At 53.6% G+C, this 21996-nt stretch overlaps 2 protein-coding genes across 3 annotated transcripts in view; one reads left to right on the top strand and one right to left on the bottom strand.

Moving 5' to 3' along the window:
• Positions 1-215: 215 nt before the first annotated feature.
• Positions 216-4158, top strand: LOC309387732 (protein huluwa-like). The gene is made up of 3 exons (XM_081944478.1): positions 216-675; positions 1120-1333; positions 3699-4158. The coding sequence occupies exons 1-3, from the start codon at positions 241-243 to the stop codon at positions 3869-3871; spliced, it is 822 nt and encodes a 273-aa protein (XP_081800604.1). The 5' UTR covers positions 216-240; the 3' UTR covers positions 3872-4158.
• Positions 4159-7783: 3625 nt separating this feature from the next.
• Positions 7784-21996, bottom strand: part of VCP (valosin containing protein) — a 36736-nt gene continuing 22523 nt past the window's right edge. For both annotated transcript variants that reach the window (XM_081943615.1, XM_081943614.1), the window contains exons 6-17: positions 20957-21088; positions 20578-20680; positions 19238-19371; positions 17372-17507; positions 14408-14520; positions 13117-13281; positions 12890-13012; positions 11795-12007; positions 10040-10348; positions 9242-9397; positions 8993-9147; positions 7784-8236 (exon numbers count right to left, since the gene is read on the bottom strand). In XM_081943615.1, the coding sequence (XP_081799741.1) occupies positions 8131-8236; positions 8993-9147; positions 9242-9397; positions 10040-10348; positions 11795-12007; positions 12890-13012; positions 13117-13281; positions 14408-14520; positions 17372-17507; positions 19238-19371; positions 20578-20680; positions 20957-21088 (1845 nt within the window). In that variant the 3' untranslated portion in view covers positions 7784-8130. The remainder of the gene's footprint in view (positions 8237-8992; positions 9148-9241; positions 9398-10039; positions 10349-11794; positions 12008-12889; positions 13013-13116; positions 13282-14407; positions 14521-17371; positions 17508-19237; positions 19372-20577; positions 20681-20956; positions 21089-21996) is intronic.

The following is a 21996-nucleotide window of genomic DNA, read 5'->3' as shown; positions in this document are numbered from 1 at the left end:
GCGCCCGGCTTAGGGGCTTCCATCAGCTGCAAGGGAGCCGCTGGGACAAACGAGCGGGGGGTTTCGGGCGAAGGCTGCCTGCCAGCCCTCCTCCCCAGCTGGGGGTCCGCGGGTGCCGCCCCCAGGCAGGGCCGGTCAAGCGCTCCGCCTTTAAGCCGTCCCGAGCGCCACCTCCGGGCGTGGCAGCTGGGGCTCCTTAAGGCCAGCGGGCCGGCCCGGCCGCGTTCCGCCTGCGCCGCGATGGAGCCCCTGCGGGCTCTGGTGGGCCAGGTGTGGGCGCTGCGGCGGTCCCTGCGGCTGTTGCTGGGGCTGCTGGCGCCCTGCCTGCTCCTTCTGCTCCTGCTCAGCGCGTTGCTCCTCCTGCGCTGGCGCCTCTGCCGGAGGGTGGGGGCCGCCCGGGGCCCCTCCACGCCCCCCCGCTTCCTCCCGGGGACCCCCAAGGCTGCCGCGCTCAGGCACGAGGCGGGCGGCGGGAGGGCTCGGCGGCAGCTGCCCCAGACCAGGGCTGCGGGCCCGCGGGCGCCCTGTTGCGGGAGGAGGGCGGAGGCGTCCAGCCCTCGGTTGCTGCGGCCGGAGAGAGGGGCGCCGCCCGCAGCCGCTTCCTCCTGCACCGACTTGGGAAAGCATCCCGTCTTGGTGCCCCCCAACTCTCTTGCCACCTCCTCCGGCACTGGGGTGAGTCGGGGGCGTAGCCTGGGGACCCTCTTGCCTCTTCCTGTCAGCTGGAGCCTTTCGGGTTTAATGGGCAGCAACTTCCCGGCCAGGCTTCGGCCGGCCATGCTGGGGGTGGGGGTGGGGTGTCAAAGCTTCCACTTAAACGAGGACTTTGCTTCCCCTCCAGCTTCAGGGGCCGAAGTCACTGATGGGACCCCCTCTTAGGGGCAATGAGCTAGTCCAGCTGGAAGCATTTAGCCCCCCCCCCTCCCCAAATGCGGCTCCACTTCCCCCTCCTTAAAGAGGGACAGGCAGGCTCTGGGGGGCCAAGAGGAAGCAAAGGCTGGAAGGGTCCCTTGACCGGATGGGTGGAATTGTTTTCCAAGTTGTTCCTGGCCAGAATGGGGCGGACAAAGGGGTCTTGGTGAGAGGGGGGACTCTGACAACTCCCTCCCCTCCCTGTAGGGTGTCCTGGAGAGGGTCTTCTCCAGCTGCCACACCAGCACCCAGAGGAAGCCCCCTACCTGCAGCAGGCTGGCACCGGGCACTCATTCCAGCACGGGGCCTTTCGAGTTTGGCAGCAGCATCCGGCCGGGGGACAGGAGGGCCCACCTCAACTCTGCCAACTTCACGGCCTCGCAAGGGCCCGGCCTTGACTCAGACTTCGGCGTCAGTGCTGGTGAGTGGGGGCCGGGAGGGGCCGAAATGATGAGCGGCTCCTGGTGGGTTGGAGTCCCTGGCGTCCGAGTGCCTCAAATGGCAGCAGAGGAGTTGGAAAGGAATGGGGGGGGGAGGCGGCTGCAATGTCAGAGGCCATGGCCAGAGGTGGCCCCCCCTGGAGGAGATGGCTGTGTTGAGCCTGGCGTGACCGAATGAAGGGCCCCTGGAGGGACAGGCAGTGGGAAACAAGGGAACTTTCTGAGCTCCAGAACAACATGGAGAGCAGGCTGTTCCAAGGGCTCTGCAGAGGTAGAAGCCCCCCCCCCCCCCCCCGCAGCCTTCGTCTTCTGGGCCCAGGAATAATGGCCTATATATACTGGTAGGGCTTCAACAGCCGGTGGCTGAGCAACCTGGGGCCCTGCCCAGTCTACATTCCACCCTGCAGGTCTTTCCCCAGTTTGGGTTGGGGGGGGGGGCTGGGAAGGGTCAGGTGGTCCTTTCCGGAGACCAACCAGACTTCCTTCCTGCAAGCGTGGCTCCTGCAGGAGGGAAAGAAACCGCTTTCTCCACTCGCCTCTTCTGGGTTATTTTTTTCTGCTCCAACCATGGGCTGAAGATCTCCAGACAGGCAGCCCCTTGCAGGTACACAATGCCTGTGTTTGCACAACACTCGGGCTCCTGAATTAGCAGCTGAGCTTGGCATGCTGTACCACCTGCAGGTCTTTCCCCAGCTGGGCCTGGTGGCCCCAAAGAACAAGGACACACATTCGATTTTGCAGCTACTAACATTGTTGGGCGAGCAGGCACAAAAACAGCCAGGGAGGGGAGTGAAGCCTGGAAAAAACGGCCCCCCTCAGCAGTCAACAGGAGGGCTGATTTACCCCCAGCCTATCACTTACACCACAAATGACAGCTAACGGCTTAAAAGCCAGCCATCAACAGACCCCAATCAACACCTCAAAAGCAACAGGCACTCTAAGTGCCACACACAGATAGCTCGCCCTCTGCTAGAGAGACCTTCCCTGAGGACAGGATGGGCTCCAGAATGAGTCCAAAAGCTTGGAAGTCAAAACCTCCGGTCCCGGTGAGCGACCCAGATTGGGCCCTGCAACATTGTCCGGGGCACGTAGGTTGGCCTTCTTTCTTGGGCACCTGGGGTCAGCGGAGTGGCCAGAGTGCATTAGGGTCCCCATGTGTAACTATGGCCTAAGAGGTCATGTGACCCCCACAGACTAAATTGCCACCATATTTGAAGGGCGAATTCCTAAGGCCAAAGTCTCCAGGGGGTCCAAAAGAGACAGAGGACCTCTTCTCACAAAGCCCTTCTTCTCCCAGATTATCCTCTGGGGAAGACCCACAAGGCACCCCGACCTCATTGGCCTCTGCCAGGCCAGAGAGGGATCAGGAGGCAGGACAGAGGTGGTTGATCATGCCATCATTGTTTGGAAAGGGTCCCTGAGCTGTTGGGGTTGACCATGGGTGGTCTATAGGGTTACTGCAAAGGCAAAATAGGCCCACGGGTAGGTTTAGGTATTCTACACCCACAACCCTTTTTGGGCCCATTGTGAACTTTAAAATGTGTGGACAACAACTCCCAGAATAGTTGTCCACGTCCCTTAAAGTTGATGAGGTTGAGAAATACTGGCTTAGAAGGTTGCCTGATGGTCTTGATGGAGCTACCAACCCAACTCAACTGCCGTGGTTGGAAGGATCTCCTTGATTTTCTTCCCTGAGATGGTTTCCCCCAAGGCCGTTTGAGCTGTGATGACCACAACCTGGTCTTCCGAGCTAATAATTCTTCTGACATTTCCAAGGCGGCCGTCTTCCTCGTCTTCAGCTGAAGGACGTGATTGCTTCTGACACCAAACCTCCTTAAGCTCCTGACAGATCTACCAACACTCAACCGGATCGTCTTCCGCTAGAGAGAGGCAGGGAGGGAGGGAGGGGTGATTAATGAAGAAGGATGAGACATAAGGAGGTGGGATGTTGTTGTTTTTAACATCTCTGTAGTACTCAACTCTGCCAACAAATACGTAATCTGGAAGGAGTATGGAAGAGGCTCCTTGGGCAGCCTTTGGTTCTTCCAGACCGCCAGCTGAGTGGAAAAGTGAGAGCTAAAACAAGGCAGGCTCGGAGGGGCAACCAGCCATGTTTTGCCCCCTTCTTTCCTCCTTGCACATAATGCCCGGCTCTGGCTGACGTCTCCCTCGGGATCTTTTCTGCATTGCTTTCCCTCCTTGTTGTAGTTGTGCCTGCCTCCCCCGCGCATCGCTAGCACGTTTTGCCCACATAAAGGTTTCCTATTTAGGGAAGAACGTCGTAGAATCACGTAGGTTGATCTATAATGCGACTCCTGGCAGGATCTCTTCTCTCCCTCCCTGCAGGCGTTTCTGTCCGGATCTTGTCAACCGACAGCGAAGGCAGCCCCAACACACCTGCTGCGCATCTCCAGCAAGCCGAGCACTTTGAGTGGGACTACTACGACCCCAGCTACAAGAGGAAAGCTCGGCTCCATCGTTCCCTGCCTCCCATCTGCAGCAAGCAGTACTGGCTGTAACCCAGGAGTCGACAGGTTCTCTGTGCGAAAGAGAGACGGCTTAGTGGCGTTTGTGGTGAGGGATGATTTTAGTCGTGGTCTTCCTCTCTGGCTCGCACTCTGTTTATTGGGAGAGAATTCCTGTTTCGGCTGAATGTCTCTCCCACTGGAATGTTTTCACATCACAAGAAGCTTCACTTACAGATCTGCACCTTGTATACCGGAGGGTGGGGGTGGGGGGCAACCGTGGTGACTTCAAGACTTGTGGACTTCAACCGCCAGAATTCCCCAGCCCTGGGGGTCCACAAGTCTTGAAGTCGCCAAGGTTGCCCCCCCCGCTTTATAGAATACTTCTGGGCCCAAATACAAACCCTTTCAAGCACACACACGCACACACACACATACACACACACACGGTATGGCTGCCCACTACACTCATCACAGTCCATTTTCGCAGAGCTTTCAAGCACAAGACCCACACTGACTGACCCTGCACTCTAGGTAGCACTGAACAAAAACCTTAGAACTAATCTCATCTAATCTCAATAACCCCAAATGATTGAACACCTGGCCAGGGACGGACGCATGCGGAGAGAGACATGGATCAACCCCACAAGGGCTCTTTCTGCACATCAGCACAAGCCTCCTAAGCCTGGGATGCGAGGAGAGAGGCCTGGTGGGATACAAACCTTGAGGGCAGCCCCTGATGCCTGATTTTATATAGTGTTTATTAAAGATACTGAACTTTTTCTCTTTGTTCCTTTTTAAATATGTATGAAAGCGTAGGTTGAGCTGATGTAACCTCTGTGCCTGGTCTCCTGGGTGTGCATAAGACACCTGCCCCCAAAATAGCCGTGTTAAAACAAAGGTGGATGCATTAAGATGAATGCAATAAGGATGAAGGATGAAAGTTGCAATACGAGAATCCAGCGGTTGTTCAGAAGATAGGAGAGAGTGACCAGAGTCTCCTAACTTCTTGAACTATCTTGTCAAATTAAATGTATATGTTTTAGTGTGGGGTTCTCCCAATAGGCTGGCTAAATCAATACCACCATTCTCAATGTAGCGTAGCTTTTCCCCTCCTAGCAAACTCTGTGTAAAAGGAGAAAACACGCCAAGGCTGTCAATTTTAGGTTCCAAGGGAAGGCGTGTGGCCTTTAAAAGCAGGCCATCAAATAATGATGGTAAAAGTGCTGATACAATGCAGGTGCTTCAAATACGTGAACTGCAACTGAACACCTGAACGTCTGCAGAGAGTTACTTTGATGTCCCTCTGCGCTATAAATATTTTCCAAGTGAACTGAATTAAAAACCCAGGGAACACTGACAGCATTTTGGCAAAATCTTTGCACTTCATTTAAATTTTGGCAAGCTTTGTTGCCTCAAAAAAAGGGCTCCTATTCCTGGAAGCATACACATAGATCCTGCGAGCAAAAACACTGCACGACAAGCAGACATACACAGCTTTGGCAAAGTGAGGGAAGACGGTGCACTAAATGGAGCTGCTGTGCAAAATGCTCACATCATCTAAATTGCACAAATCAGGGCATTCAATGACCTTGCACTCTGAAGGATCCCAGCCCCCCCATCCCTCCCCCCCCCTTTTCTGAGAGTCTTTTCTCACTCACCAGGTCAAGCTATTGTTTGTCCATGGACTGTAGAGCAAAAATACAAGTTATAGTGGGCCAAGCCTGGAACAAGCCATAGGATATCCTAGCATGTGTGAACTGAGCTGTAACGTATCTGCCAAAACCTCCTGTGTTCATAAGACAGCCATATCTGGAGAGCTTGTGGCAAGAGCAACCCCTTGCTTCAGGAAGAGTCCTGAGCTCCTTAACCGTCCCTGTACCTTTAAGGCAAGACACGCACCCTCTTTGTTACTGCTATTTTGGCAATTTGGATCTCCCGTTGCTACATTTGGTTTGGAAGATACAGGAGTTCAGGCACCTTAAATCATGGATGGCCTAGTTTTAGTGTGTGTGGTATATAAGTATAATCTTTATTGTCATTGTACTTGAATACAACGAAATTGGTTATAGACAATAGAGTCCCACTGGGCCATGCCTAGAACTCCCTTGGCCCCCAAACACATTTTCTACCCGAGTTTTCCACCACGTAAATCAGAAGTTAAAACAGCAACTGGCTCTTGGAGATGACCAGAGCCTTTCGGTCAAGAGGTCTGCAAAAGATCCTCTTTCCCAGAGACACAGGCAGCCAATCAGCACTGGAAGGAAAGGGGAGGGGGGGTGATGGGAACTGATCTCAATCTAGACATCATGTTGATTGCAACAAACGTAAAATCGGATCAGAGTCTGACTTGCATTGACTGAAGATGCTTAGCCAACGGATAGCCAGAGAGGCTGTTTATTCAAAACATCCAGAGTTTTGCTGAAGAGACCCTGGTCAGATAGCTTAAGCCACGATCTGGATGCCTACCCAAGACAAAGGAAACTGACAGGAGCCCTGCCTTTTGGGGGAAGGGGGGGGGGAGAAAGTTTGGCTATAAATCAAAGGCATAAAACAATGAAGCCAAATCCCACCAAGGGGCTTGAAAACCGGTGTTTCCTGCTTCTCCTTCCCCATGAATTCATGGTTCAGCCAGGGAGAAGCCAGGGAGAAGCCTGGGGTAGGGGAGCCGCCTTAGTGAGGGGATTAGAAGGCAGCCCTCACAGGGACGGCTAGAGCTGCACTTCCCCTTCCATGCTTTGCCTGGGTTGGCTAGAAAGGCGGGGAAGGCCAGGCCGGCTTCAGTCCTCCTTCGGGGTTGGGAAGCTGAGCGCAAACTTCCTGCCCTGCAGCCTTCTTCCTCCGTAGAGTTAGCGCGAGGCTCCAAAGGCGAAGGAAAAGGGGTAAGAGCTCACACCAACTTTGGATTTCTTCAGAAAAATAAATTATAAATACAAATAAAAACAGGGAGCGCCATTAACAGAGTTACTGAAATTAGGATAATTGGCCTGTGGGAGGAATGCATCCACGGACTGACAAAGGGAGAACACAAAAAGAAGCATGCAAATCAGGAGATAATGAGCGGGGCAGCCCCTCCGCCATAGGACTAATTGCACGGGGCTCCTGCTCCAGAGCTGCGTTCCGTGAAGCTCCAGCCTTTTCCAAGCACTCCAGCATGGAGAAGGGTTTTGTCTGAAGACTATTAAGCTCACTTAGTCACATCCTCCATGGAACGTTCTGTGCTTTGGAGGGTAAACCACCCCGGGAGCGTCTTCTATTCAAGCTCTCCCAGAACAACCCATTTAATTTCTCCACAAGCGGCCTTCTGAATCATGCTTCAAGTCAGGAACAAGCCAGCATTGGGATGAAGGTTGACGGAAGTCAGTTGATGGTTCGATGGCCCCCGGAGGAAGAACCCAGAGCTCTGCTGGTCTCCTCGGACGGTGCGGTGTGTGCTACTCGGTCAAGGCTCTCTCGTCAGAGCTTCGTCCAAAGCGAGAGGAGGAGACCAGCTGAGGCCAGGGAGCTTCACATGAACACGAAGCAGCAGGGAGACCCCTGGGTGCTTTCCCCAAAAGGCAGCTGGGTTTTGTTCTGTTCTTTAAAGGCGTTTTGCTCATCATCCAAGAAGTTTCCCCAGTTCTTAACTCTGGTTGGGGAGCGAAATGTCCCCGAGGGGAAAAAACTCCAAGTCCAGCTGGGGCCTCTGGGGCAACCCTGACCGGGGCAGCCGAGACCCTCCACAGACCAGCAGCCAGGACCCAATGCGGGTGGGAGGAAAGCCGCCAGGGGAGCATCTCCTCTAGGAGGGGCTGCACAGACACGTCCTGCCCACGGAAAGGGGCCTCCCATCCCCTCTGCTGAAGGCACCACGGAGGAACGGGGTGGCCCCTGAGGAAGAGCACCGGAGCCCATTTTCCCCTTCCCCAGGGAGACGAGAAACGCCGAAGGACTTCAATCGGGAACAAAGGCTCCTGCAGGCCAGCATGAAGTTATGGGACTTTTTTTATTTTTGTGGGTTTTTATTAATTTTTTTTACAGGCTATTATTGTACCCGTTGCTAAAGCTGCTGATTCTGCCATAAAACTAGAACAGAAAATTTCCCAGAAGTCAATTCCCCTCCTCCTCCTCCTCCTCCTCCTCCACTGCTTGCCTACCTCCCAACCAAACCAGGCAACCAACCGCCTTACATGGACAGCAGGCTCAGCGGAGAGAGCCTGGGACGCAGCTACATGAGTCTGACCGAGGAATGAAGAAGCCAGGAGTCCACTGGCCGTGAGGACTGCCCTGTACAACGTGGCCTGTTCTGGAGTTTGGTCCACTCTGGCCGCAGCTTAACCGTAGAGATCGTCATCGTTGTCTTCATTGTAAACGTTGCCTCCGCCGCTGCCGCCGCTGCCCTGGCTCGGTCCAGCACCACCTTGGTTACCTGATGGGAATCTGCCGGGAGAAACACAGAGGGGGGAATGCAGGCGAGGAGCCACAACTCCTGAGCTGGGGAAGCTGGGTGCCAACATCTGGAAAGCCAAAAGGGAACACCTCCCCACCCCCACTCCACTCCGGGGCAGAATAGCTGGAGAGAGCCCCACACAGGGGAGGCAGCCAATGCAGGAACGGCCTTCCTGATGTATTTAATTCATTAAACAGCTTCCTTCCCGCTTAGCTGTTCTTGCTTGTTTTCACACAACCCCCTCATTCTGCGTAGACAAGAAGGAACCGGAGGCCTCTCCAGATGCCATTAGAGAGATGGACAGAAGCCGGGAGCATTGAACTGGGAGATGGCGAGAGGCCAAGAGCCCCAGCTGGGTGGTTGACTAAGCAGTCAGACTGGGAGCTCAGGGACCCCCTCGGTTATGGGGGTCACCAGGAGGGTTTGGGGCAGGAAATCAGCTTATTTCACTCAACTCTTTTAGTAAAAGCTGGGAGAGGGAGCAGCAGGTACCTGGAGAATATGCAAGGGAGAAATATGGAGACGGCCGGACTCCCCTTGGCTCTGCAGGCCCCCTTGCCAGAGGAGACCCTCCCTGACTCTTTGCGGAAGTCATGGAGGCCCAGATAAGGAAGCAGAGGCTCCCGGCATCCACCAAAATGATCCCCCCCCCCCCGCTATTACCTGCTGGCTGAGGGTGTTGAAAAGGAGGGGCCGGAGGGGGAGGGGCACTAGAGCAGCTTCCCAAAACCCACCCCTGGGCTCACCTGAAGCTGCCAAAGCCGCGGCTCTGCTGCAGGGTCTGTGCAAACATCTCGTATTTGCGGATGTCATTGTCGCTGACTGACCGGCGGGCAAAACGCATGGCTTCCTCAAAGTGATCCCGACGGATCTCGGGGACCGGGTCGTCCTCCTCGACCTCCTGAAGCAGAGCAAGGGTGAGTGGCTGTCAGCACCGGGGAGGGTGAAGGCCAAGCCTGGGAGTGGCCGCCCCTCCCCCAGCGCCCGCTGCTCACCATGGCCGAGGGGTTGGTCTGCCTCTCCCGTTCCCGCCTGATCTCGCTCTCGATCGACTCGCGGATGGCCAGCTTGCAAGCCCGCTGGCAAATCTCCGTGAGGTCAGCTCCCGAGAAACCGTTGGTCATTTTAGCCAGGAAGTCCAGATCCACGTCCTGAGAAGCAAGGGAAATTCTACGTATCGCATGTGCCCATCAAGTCCCCCCCCCCCCTGGCAGCTGCCTTTCATTCCCCCGCCCCACGAGCAAGAAACACAATTTCCCCGGGGGGGGGGGGGGGAAAGAGGGAAATCAAAGCAGTAGCAGCTTCAACGGTAGGAGACCCAGAAGACATTTTGACAATCTCTTTTCTAAAGCAGGGAGCTGAAACTCTTCCAGCAGGGCTGGGCCTGGCTCGACTCTCCGATTCTACCGAGGGAGGAAAAGAGCAGAGAGAGCTGCCGGGGCCTCCTTCCCCCGAACTCTCCCTGGCCACCAGCTGGCTGCAGCTCAGGAGTCTCTCCAAAGATTTTGCCTTTAAAAGGGCTCCGGGATTCCTACTTGCTGACTGCTCCTGAGACCCAGCTACAACCAAGGTCCCTGTTGGGCTTAAGGCTCAGGGAAGGAAAAAACCAGGAACGCCTGCCTCCTCAATTCCCAAGGGACTGATCTATCCATCCCCCCCCCACCCCCCCACCCCGAGTAGGTATTAAATCCAATCAGGGCCCAAGGCTAAACAACAGAGGCAGGGATGGCAGTCTCCCCTCTCTCTCTCTCACAGACACACACACACACGCACACTCCGATCCACAAACGTGCCTTGGCCACGGGTGATTTCCGCAGGTTGGCCTTGAGGATGGCCACACGAGACTTCTCATCAGGCAGAGGAATGTAGATGAGCTGGTCCAGGCGTCCAGGGCGCAGGATAGCCGGGTCAATGATGTCTGGCCGGTTGGTGGCGCCAATGATGAAGACGTTCTTCTTGGTCGACATGCCATCCATCTCTGTCAGGATCTGGTTGATCACTCGGTCGGCAGCACCTCCGCCGTCGCCAATGTTCCCCCCACGGGCCTTCGCAATGGAATCCAGCTCATCGAAGAACAGCACGCAGGGGGCTGCTTGGCGGGCCTGATGGCGAGGGAAGGATGCCGCGTCAGTCGCCAAGGCAACAGTGGCAACCTGGCCTGGCTGCTGCTACGGCCCGGTTGCCTATGGCCCAGGGCACCGAAAGGCTCCCGGCAACTGTTACCACAGACTGTTAAGTGTTCAGGGGCTACAACCTCAAGGTCCTGGAACCGGCCCCTGCCCCAAAAGCCCTGCTATTAGGTTAGTTCTCCCACCCTTATCCCTAAAGCCTCCGGGACTCTGGAACCGCTGGCCAGGTTCCATCCTGCAAATATCCGATACGTCCCTACATTCACCAGAGCAGCTGTGGTGCCCCCAAGTCGGAGGGGCCCTAGGCAGGCAGCCCCCAAACAAAGCTAGAACTCTTTACAACGATTTAAAGGTTGCCCAGAACTCCCAAGGATTTGGGGGGGTGGGATTACTTAATTTTAAAATCCTTTCATTTTGCCTGAGCACAAAACAACTGGAAGAAGCTGTGCAAGGCCGGAAGACGCGGAGAGGCCCAGAGAATCACTAAGAGTCCAACCAGACTGAACGAAGATTCTCATCGCCTCACCCACCCAACTCCCTGGTTTGGCCCCTGGAGGATGAAACGTCGCTGCCCTTTGGCTCAAAGCCCCGGGGCAAACGCGGCGTGGCTGAAGGTTCCCCAGGATGTGGGAAGATCGGAAAGCTCTGAATCCAAGCAACGAGGCGATGAATCCTGGTTCAGGAGGAACTGGGACGTTCTCCCCCAGCATGAGACACGGGGGGCTGATGCTGCCCCAGGCATTGTGGGAGACGGTTGACCCGAGGGAAGCAGAGCTGCCTGCCCTCACCGACCCTGAGCAGGAGGATCATCGGCTGAAGCCAGGCAGTGGGGCTGACAGGCAACTGGTCCCCTCTGATGAAGGACAGCTGCCTCCCCCTGGATCCAAGGCCAACGAGAATAGAGCGGAGGCAAGCTCAAAGGAGGGCTGTGAGGCTACTGGGAGGAGGTCGCCCCCCCCTCCTCACAAGGAACACCTGCCGTGGGTTGACCTCAGGAGAAGGGGGGGGGAGTCTGCCTTTGCCTCCCCCGGCTTAAGGAAGACCCAGCCTTACAGACTCTTGGTCCTGCCTTGCCTTTGCCTTTGCCTGATGGACTTGCCTTGCCCAGCGGGAGGGCCTGGATCTTTCCCCATGAACGTGCCCCTTCTCTTTGGACTTCCTCCCTGCCTTTGCAGGTTGGGTCAGCTGGGCGACTGGCTTGTGTTTGTGGGACTGAGGGTGGCTGCCTTCAGGGAAGTGAGGGGCGGAGCCTTACCTGGCGTTGCAGGGCTGCCCTTTGGGATGGCAGGGCAATAAAGGACTCTATCGAAGCCCACCTCTGCCTGGGCAACTTGGGACGTAACGCCAAGCCTCCCACTGAGACCTCCGTGTGAGCCGGGGGTGGGAGGAGGAGGAGGAGGAGAGAAAGCGGAGACTCACCTTGTCGAAGATCTCGCGCACGTTGGCCTCCGACTCTCCAAACCACATGGTCAGCAGCTCTGGGCCCTTGATGGAGATGAAATTGGCCTGACATTCATTGGCAATGGCTTTGGCTAGCAGGGTCTTTCCACAGCCAGGGGGGCCATAAAAGAGGACCCCTTTAGACGGGGTCATGCCAAACTTGAGGAATTTGTCAGGATGCTCCACCGGGTACTGGAGAAGGAAGGGACTCGGCGTCAGCTCCGAGAGGAAAACACAAAACCTGCCCCCGTCCCCCACCACTACAGAGGGGATAAACCAGAACAAACCAAGAGCAGCAGGAGGGGTGGAACTACCTCCAAACTATTATTTGTTTCGGCATCAAATGTACCTGGCCACTCAGGCAACCTGTCTCCTCCCCCCTCCCTTCTGCTAATGATGGCAGCCACTGTCAGCCAAAGTCGCTTGCTATGGTCTCCAACACACACACTGGAGGAGGTAGGTCATTGAAAGAGGATTACGATGAAGGTAACAAGCGTCAAAGCAATTCTGCAGCTAAACCCACTCATTTACCCCCCTGGAATACTACAGCCCCCAATCTGACTTTGACAAATGCTTTTCAAACCACTTGATGGCTACTTTTGGGGCAAAGTGGGAGTAAGCCCACCTAAAAGCTCACCTCACAGGGCCTGGCTGTGTTGCAAAGGCCTCTGGCCTTCCTCCAGGCTTTGGGTCATAGTGAGTGCATGTGTGTGTGTGTGTGTGTGTGTGTCCTGCGTGTGTAATTGTCTTTTATTTTTTGCTTTTCTTCAAGAGCTTTGGGTTCTTAACTGCTTCTTTATGTATATCACCAAGTCTTGTTAAGAGAGTTGGGTAGCCTTAGCAGGTCAACATAAACCACCAAACAGGGAAATCTTAAATTTATATGAAGATTTCATAGGCCCAGGAAACAGAACCATTCAAAATATACTTACCAACCATTTTTAAAGGGAGACTAATTTTCAAGAACCGATGCTGCTTTTAACAGCCAAGAGAGGGCATCAGGGCATGCCCTTGTGGTAGCAGCTGCCCCCTGCAGCTGGCAGGCACCGGAGGAAAAGACCCCTGCAGCCTCACCTGAACCAGCTCCTGGAGTTCCCGCTTGACGTCCTCCAAGCCCCCGATGTCTTGCCAGGTCACCTGTGGGACTTCCACTACGGTCTCACGCAGGGCTGAGGGATTGCTCTGGCTCAGGGCCCACTGGGGATTGCAAAGGGAGGAGAAGGGAGAGGAGGGGTTGCTACCTCCGGTGGAGGCCATTTCTCCAGGTGGAGGAAGGGGAGGTGCAGCCGCAGCTGCCTTACCCGGAAGTCATCCATGGTGACGGCCAAGGAGTTCATCACTTCGGCATCGATGGTCTCATCTTCAAGGTCAATCAGGTCCATCTTCTTACGGATGGCCTGCAGAGCCGCCTCTGAGCACAGCGCAGCCAGGTCAGCCCCCACATGGCCGTGGGTCTCATTGGCCACCTGGAGCGGAGGAGGCAGACGAGTAAAGATCTGTCCCTGCTTGGGCAAAGGGGAGTCTGGCCTCTGCCACCAGGAGGAGGAGGAGGCCCACAGCAATGCCCAGCCCCCCCCCCCCCCCCCCCCCCCCCCCCCCCCGGCCCTGACACCCAGATAACCAGACAGGCGGCTTGAATGGGCCTCTGGTTTTGGGCAATACAATCCCTCTAGATTTGGCCCCATTCGACCAAGTGTTTTTTCAGAAAGCACAGAAATCTGCTGTATAAAATGTCAGGCTTGACCCAGTTTGAGAATGCTGCGATTTCACTGGCCTTGTGCTCCCTCTTCTGGCTGTTTCCTTCCCATCTTCTAAGTCAGTTCCTGCTGAACTGTCTCGTGCCTGCCACATCCTTAACCCACCTTTCCCACCCCAGGATGGAGGTAGGAGGCTGGCCTCCTGTGGGCCTTGGGGCAGGAGAGAGAAAGGGAGCTGAATGCAACTTAGAAAAACAGGGGCTCATCAGGCGGGGAAACTGGCCGGTCTCTCTCCGGCGCCGTTAAGAGCCACAACGCACAGCCCACAACTATTCCCAGGTTGAATTTTAACTGTTGCCAACCAATTTCATTGTATTTATTTTGCACAACGACAATAAAGGCTATCCTAAATAACAGACTCTCTTCGTCCTTATAGCCCTGAGGAAGGTCACAACTAACACACAGCAATGGTTCCAGCACAGGATCAGTGTTTAAGCTCCCAAGGAAGGGGGGGGGGGGGGGAAGAGGTGTTGGATAAGCAATGCTTTTATTTTGGCGCAATTAGCAATTGACATCCATGGGACGGTGTTTCCTCCTTTCCTCCTCGTTCTAAGAGCAGCTGTAGCTGCCTGGGTGACTTGCCCAGTCGTTCTCCTCAGCACAACCCACCTCACAGGGTTGTTGTTTGGAGAAAATAGGAGGAGGAAGGAGTATTAGATAAGTGGCAGGCGTGATTGCTGCCTTGAGGAGGGAGGGAGGAAGAAAGAAAGAGAACAAGAGGAAGGAAAATAATAATGGCTTTAAATGGACCCACCTCACATTTTGGAATGATTCTTTTATCCCTGTCATTCAATTTAACTCTAATTTTTTTTAAAAAAAGACAAGCCAAACCCACCTGCTCCAGATCAACATCATCGGCCAACTTCATGTTCTTGGTGTGGATCTGCAAGATCTCCAGGCGGCCAGTAGCGTCAGGGATGCCGATGTCCACCTCCCGGTCAAAGCGGCCTGCAGTGGGCCAAGAGCACCCATCACCTCCTGTCTCCCTAGAGGGAGCCTAACTCCCTGCAGCGCCCGAGGGCCCACCGGCCAGCAGGGCTCAGCTGAGGCTCTGCACTGTCCTCTCGGCAAGCAAGTGGGACTACCAAAGCTTTACGGCCTTTTTTTTTGGGGGGGGGTGTAGCTCCACCCCACCCCCACCCAGGAGGGCCCAGCTGAGCACCGGCTCAGCTGGTGTCCCCCACGCTGGAGACTGGCAGGCTCTAGTCCTCATTCTGTGCCCGCTGTGGCAAACAGCTTCCAAGCAGCTCTCTCTGCCCATTTGCTGCCATTGGCCATTTAGGTTTGCTGCTGGTGGGGCCACTGTGAGCCTTATGCCACTTGGGGCCTCCCTGCCCTGCAGGACAGTCACTCTGCAGTTGGCAAGTTTGTGGCCCCTCCCAAACAGGTGCCCTGGGACAATGGGTAAGGTGGGGGGGGGACAATTGATCTGGTCTTCCCTTCTGAGTGGAGATGAGGCGTGGTCTGGACATTAACCCTTTGCCTTGACCAGATCGCTTGTCAAAATGCAGCTTGTGGCGACCGTGGGCCACTGCAATCTATGGTTGACATCACTGTCATTTTTCTATTCTTGTAAATGTAATCTGCTCTCCACCTGCCCAGACTCTGCAAGGAATGAGGGGAGCTATAAATGCCACGAGATTAAGAAGCCCTGGTGGCAAAAGACGGTGTGGTCAGGACCGAAGGGATCAGGAATGGAGCAGACCCTTCCAGAGCCCAGGCGGTTCAGAGAAGAAGAAAGAATGGGGGCCCTTCAGAGCTTTTGGTGATGCTCCCTGGCAAAGCAAACCTCCAGCTGCTGCCTTGGCCAGTGGTTCCCCCCCCCTCGCCCCCCCCTTCGCCTTGTGTGACAAGCCAGGCAGTTCACTGCATCCACTGAAAATGGGACTTTAGACTATAAGTAGTCCTGGACTTACAAAAGCTCATTTAGTGACCGGTCAAAGTTACAATGGCCCTGGAAAAAGTGACCGATGGCCGTTTTTCACTCTTACCACCATTGCAGTTACGGTCACATGATCAAAATGTGTCCGCTTGGCCAATGGCTGCCCTGTCCTGGGTCACATGATCAGTCTGTAGCCTCCCCAGCCGGCTTCCGGCAAGGAAAGTCAATAGGGAAACCCAGATGTGCTTAATGACTGCATGATTCACTTAATGACCCCAGTGATATGTTTAATAACTGTGGTAAGAAATGTTGTAAGATGAGGCAAAACTCACTTAGTAATGGTCTTGCTCAGCAGTGGAAACTTGGGCTTAATTGTGATCATAAATATTTTTTTTGGGGGGGGGAATTTGTATTTTAATATTTTGAATAAAAAAAATTGAAATCAAAAGTAAACGGTTGGTAAATTAGTATTTGTCAACAAATCAATGGCACACACACAGACAATTTTGGTATGGGACAACTGGGACCCCTGAAGCGCCTGAGACCTGGACCTCCGGTGGAGAGGCCCTTTAGATGCAACCTCCCCAACAGGGGCTAGAAACTTGAAGAGGAACAACAACAACAAGGGCTGCCTATGGAGCCCGGAGGGGAATTGTTTTTTAAATTCAATTGTATGTGATATTTGTAGGGGTTTTAAACTATTTACTCAGCTGTACAGTTCTTTTAAACCTTTTTTATCCTCCTTCGTATCTACTTATCTATTTAATAATTTTTAATTGTTTAATTTTATAGTTATTTTTATGATGTATTTCTGATATGGACTGTACACCGCCCCGAGTCCCTTTCGGGAGAGGGGGCCGTCCATAAGCGCTCAGTAAATAAATAAATAAATAAATAAATAAATAAATAAATAAATAATAAAAATTAGTTTAGCTAAACTAAATTAGAATTCTCTTTATGTGCGGCTGTTGCCCTATCTGTTTTTTCCCTTTACCTCCTCCTTTGGAATACATTTCTTTTTATACCTCGCTATCTGGCTTCCCTGGTTTCATAAAGGGATTTCTCCTTCAAATCTTAAGCAGGACGGGTCAGATCTTGCACTTCTGGGCCTCCGGCAAGTCAGCCCCTCCCCACTCCCATCTTCTTTCCCTCCTGGGGGAAGAGTTAAAAAAGCCCCCCAAGACAGCCATCTTTTCCCAAGGGACCCACGGAAAGGGGCCCCTCAGGGAGGCTTCCAATTTCTCTCCTCCCAGCTCGGAAGAGCCACACAGTATTAACAGTGGTTCCCTCTGAAGTGCAAGGAGGTGGGAGTGCGAGCGCAGCTGTTTTCTCAAGCACCGCTGGCCACCAGTAAGCATCCTGGAGTGGGTGTGTGGGTGTGCAGTTGAAACAAGAATGCCAAGGACACAAAAAGTAAGTGTTCAGCACCACAATTTTCCTTCTATATAATATGAGGATCCTGATTCAACTGTGCTTATTCAAGCAAGCAGATTTCACTCCTCGGCCGCTCTTTGTCCTTGAAAGCCCTGCCTTCCCCACTGAGAACCACCCAGGTTTAAAACCAGAGGAGACCCAGGCCTCACTGGAAGAAATGCCCACTTACTTCGATTTTACTTATAGGCACATGGGAACACTAACCCCAGTAAGTAGAGTCATTTGTAATTAAAGAAGCCGCATGAATCAAAGTAGCCTTCTCTTTCTCCAGAATGCTACTCCTCCCTGCACATGATCCATCATAGCTTGAAGTCAAAGTTTGCTACTTAGTCCTTCTGCATGTGTGAACTGGGCTTCAGGTGCAAATTAAGGCCTGGCTGGCTGTCGTGTACATTGCCAGCCCGACTGTTGCAAAAGGACCCTCAGCCCCTGTGCAGGGGTCGCTCACCCCCCCCCCCTCCCGAATGGAGCAAGCTTAGTTACCAAACCGCCGGAGGGCTGGGTCGATGCTGTTCGGTCTGTTGGTGGCAGCCATGACAATGACGTGGGCTCGCTGCTTGAGCCCATCCATGAGGGTCAGCAACTGGGACACGATGCGCCGTTCCACTTCCCCGTGGGTCTAGGAAGAAACCCGGCAGGAGGGTCAGGTTGGGAAGGAAAGAACTTAGCCCCAAGGAAGGGACCCTGAAGGAAGGAAAGCTTCAAAGCCGGTTAAATACCTTAAAATAAAGTAATATGGAGACATAATACATAAAAACCAAGAAACCAGCCCCTAAGATTACAGTGAGAGAGACACGGGATCAAATGCAATTTTAGTTCAGAGGCCTCCTCCTCTGGCAGCCTAGACTGGAAACGGTTAATCCAGAGAAGAAACCTCTAAGCAGCCTGAATGCCAATATTGGCCAGGAGGAAGGCGGACGTTGCAAGGCAAGAATTCCAGGAAAATCCCACTTTCAAAGGAAACTCTCCCTTCAGGGAATCTCGGGAGGGAAAACCCTGCTTGGCTTCCCCCTTTCCTTCACTCCCCTTTTGTCAGATAAGGAAGAGCTTCCCCTCTTCCTTATTCCTTCAGCGGAGGAAGGACACTCCGGCCACCGGTGCCGCCCTGGCCTGGAAAGCCTGACTGTTGCTTCTGCCCCTCCCCTCCCCCACCTCCGGGTTCAGCTTGCCCCGCCCTCCGAGGCACCAAGAGCCCCACCCGCCCCCAAGCACACCTGTTCCAGGGCACTAACTTCCTAGCCGTTCTAGCTTTTTCAGCGTTGTCCTTTTCTTATACCTGGCTTGGCTTTGCTTGTTAGGCTGCCTAGCTGTCCATGGAGGAAGAACAGGCGATAAACACTAAAGTGAATGAACAAACACCCTGGGCTTCCTTCGATTGGCTCCCTGGAGATACGGGGTGCACTGGAGTAAATCAAGCCAAAAATGTGGCTCACCAGCAAATACAGCTACAGGCAATTCCTCACTTAATGACAGTAATTGAGCCTGGAACATCCGTTGCTAAGAGATCAAGTTGTAAAGCACAATGGCATGTGACCGTATCACTTAACAACAGCAGTCCCCATTGCTGCCGTTAGAGGAGGCTCATGGATTATTAAACGATTCCCAGGCAGCTCTCGAGCAGGCAGGGAAGGGGCTGTTGCTGGGAAGAGGAGGGAGACAAGCAGGGCAGGGGAAGGGGCACGTGCAAACGTCTTGGCCAGCCTCTCCAGTGCCTCTGCTTTGCAGGAGCCAGCAGACAAGGTTACTGGCCCCTGCTCAGCTGTGGGGCCACCGGGCTCAGAATGCAGCCTTGCAAGTTACCTCTGCCCACTGCCAGGAGATTGACCCTGATGGGGCTTGGAGGTTGACTCAGCCTTCTGTCCCTCTGAGGTTGCTAAAACGAGGACCCAGATTGTTGTAAAGTGCTCAGAGAGGGACGTCTAAGGGCTGTGAAGCAGGATAGAGGTCTAAGGGCTATTGCTATTACAAGGGTTGGTCATGTGACTGCTGGAACCGTTGTGTGAGCTGGTGGTCAAGGGCCAGACCGTGGTCACGTGACCCTGGGGGGCAGTGAGGGATTCCATTACAATAGGTAGAAGATGAGCCGGTTTGGGTTTTTGGAGAGGTTTTCCAGACTGAAGCTCAAGCAAACCCGGGAAACAGAATCCTCTTGGATTTCTGGCCTGATCGGTCACTGAGTTACCCGGAAGGGTCTGGGAAGCCCCCCAAAGCAATCCTTCAGCTGGGCTTATACTTAAGGCCGAGTCTCTTCCTTGCCTCCCCTGGGGGCGGGTGTGTGTGTGCTCAGGGCTATTCCCCCTAATGGTGCTGTCCCCTCCCCCACTGCACGGAAGGCTGCAAGGCCCCCACCTTCTCCCTCTTTGGCGCAATGGCATCCAGTTCGTCAATGAAGATGATGGCAGGCGCGTTCTTCTCGGCTTCCTCGAAGGCCTTGCGCAGGTTGCTCTCTGACTCTCCGGCCAGCTTGCTCATGATCTCGGGACCTGTGGAGAAACAGGGAGAGGGCATTCGCCCCTTCAGGGGGTGGCAGCCCAAAAGAACACGCAGGGCCCCTCCCCTCTACACCAGAGGGGCACAGCCGGAAGTCCCAGAGGCCTCCAAGACCCGTGGCCGGAATTGGAAACTGGGAAGCGGAAGGCTGGATGCCCATCCCGCCCCAGGCATATTTCATGCGGATTCAATAGACATGGCCACACCAAATGAAATCTAGTTTTGTTCTGGTTCACGTCCTCACCACCACTACAGATTGTCCTCAACTTATGACCACAATAGAGCCCAAAATGTCTGCTGCTAGGCGAGACAAGTTGTTAAGTGAGTTTTCCCCATTTTACACCATTTCTCGTTAGTTTAGTGAATCATCCCACTAATTAGGTTAGAACACGGCTGTTACGATGGCTGGTCCCCGACTTTGTCAGACAGAAAGTCACAAAAGGCGATCATGTGACCCTGAGAGACTACGACTGTCGTAAGTATGAAACCAGTTGCCAACTGTCTGAATTTTGATCAAGTGACCAGGGGAATGCTGCAACGTTTCTAAGTGTGAACAAACGGTCCTAAGACACTTTTTTCAGTGGCGTTCTAAAACTTTGAATGGTCACTAAATGAGTTACTGTTAAGTCCAGGGTTACCTGCTCTAGCAAGCAGGCAGGGCTTCCAGACACAAAGCCTTCCCAGCTGTTCAGCCCTGCTCCAGTTAAGTCTGGACAGAGATGTAGCTTAAGACTCCCCCCCCCCCCCCGCCCTAAAAATAAAAGTGTCTGCTTCTTTCTGGCTGTGGCTGTGAAGTCTAGGCACTTCCTTCCGTTTCCTTCAGGCATCTTGGGGTTTCCAAGGATACCTGCACGAGAGAGCATCTTTCAAACTCCGGTATGAAATGCCCAGGAGCACAAAGAGGTTCTCAGAACAATTCCGATCTCGTCCCTAAAAAGACAAATTGTGTTTTCCATGGCGACTGTGCTGGGTTTCCTGTTGCTTTTGATCGACCCGCATCGTGCTTGTCTCAATCGCATGATCAGCTTTAATTCTGCTTTGGGATATTAACGAACGAGAGAATCTTTGTGATCGCAATCAGGAGAATGAAGGAACCGCATGCTGAAGGCCTCGTACCTGCCTGCCAGGGCTGGCAATGCAGCCTTTTGGTTCAGCCACCCGAGGGCTGCCGTTGAGAGGCTCAAGCCAAAGCTACTCACCATTGATTAGGAAGAAAAATGCTCCGGTCTCATTAGCCACGGCTCTGGCAATCAAGGTCTTCCCAGTACCAGGCGGACCGTACAGGAGGATTCCACGGGGAGGCTGCAGAGACAGAGACACATTACGGCCAAAAAGCCTCCTAGAATCCTGGGAGTTGGAGTCCACAGCTCTTTAAAGTGGCCAAGGTTGGACACCCGACTTCACGTTTAAGCACCGGCACAGATATTGCACACACACACACCAGGTGAGGGGGGGGGGGCTCACGCAGTTCCCCCTCCACCCCTACCCCGTGGATCCTGAATTCTTCAACCAAAGGAGGGGAGAGTGTCTTCCTCTCGTCAGCGCAGCTCAGGCTCCAGGGCCAGAGAAGAGCCTCACCTTCACCCCAATTGCCTTGAAGAGAGCCGGGTGTCGAAGTGGGAGCTCCACCATTTCCTTGATCTGAGCCAGCTGCTTTCGGCAGCCTCCGATGTCGTCATAGCCCACTTCGTTCAGGGATTCCTCTTCATCCTGGAGGCAATGAACAGAGGCAAAGAAATGTCAGGAAAAACAAGCTGATCTTCACGTTACGTCTCATCGGCTGGGAAGAATTGAGTCGTTGCTGCTTTGGGTACAGAGAGTCCTCCTCGAACGGGGGTGGGCAATAATGGCCCCTTTGCGACCTCTGGACTTCAGTTCCCAGAACTCCTGAGCTGAAGCCCCTGGGCCAAGCTCTTGGGCCATGCTGAAGCCCACAGGTCATAAAGGGGCCATTGTCGCCCACCCTCGCCCTAGGAGAGGCACGTTATGGGGGGAAAGGGTGAGCTTGGAATCCTTCTAGAACAACAGAATGCCCAGGTAGCCCCTGGTCACATTATCAGATCCCTCATTTATGGGTTCTAATTTTCATTGGTTTGAATGAATCCCATCTTGTAAACCAGAGAGTCTTGAGCATTTCCTGTGTTTCTTTGATAAGGAATCAACTGATCCCTGTACAGTTAGTCCTTGATTTATGACAATCTGTTTAATAGGTCAAAGTTAAGAGAGCCTTGGAAAAAAATGACTTATGATCTATACTCACACTTATGACTGCTGCCCAAGTCCTGCGGTCATGTGAACTGCAATCTTTTCTGCCCTTTTACGGCAAAAAATGCCCATTGGGGAAGCTGGATTTGCTTAATGAGTTGTATGATTCGCTTAATGACTGTCAGAAAAATCCCGTAAAATCGCCTTACGACAGAAATCCCATTACAAATCGTTGTCATAAGTCATAGACTGCCTGCAGTTGTTTACGCCAATAAAAAGTCCTTTGTTGTGTTATTGCCAATTGTTTGGTTCCTAATTTAAGGGCACATTTTTCTACAACAACTTTGGCAAAGTTCCCCATCAAACAATGGTGGGAAATCTGAACAATCTTGGGATTAGGCAATGACTGGGTT

This window comes from Natrix helvetica (genome assembly GCF_964273705.1).
Source record: "Natrix helvetica genome assembly, chromosome: 2".
NCBI classification, from domain to species: domain Eukaryota; kingdom Metazoa; phylum Chordata; class Lepidosauria; order Squamata; family Natricidae; genus Natrix; species Natrix helvetica.
The sequence above is the reverse complement of the archived record's forward strand: the minus strand, read 5'-3'. Positions and strand labels throughout refer to the sequence as shown.

Excerpts from the sequence above, each read along its gene's own strand:
- LOC309387732 (XM_081944478.1), top strand. The coding sequence starts at position 241 with ATGGAGCCCCTGCGGGCTCTGGTGGGCCAGGTGTGGGCGCTGCGGCGG. Across the intron at positions 676-1,119 it reads CCACCTCCTCCGGCACTGGG|GGTGTCCTGGAGAGGGTCTT; the intron begins GTGAGTCGGGGG and ends CCCTCCCTGTAG. Across the intron at positions 1,334-3,698 it reads AGACTTCGGCGTCAGTGCTG|GCGTTTCTGTCCGGATCTTG; the intron begins GTGAGTGGGGGC and ends CCCTCCCTGCAG.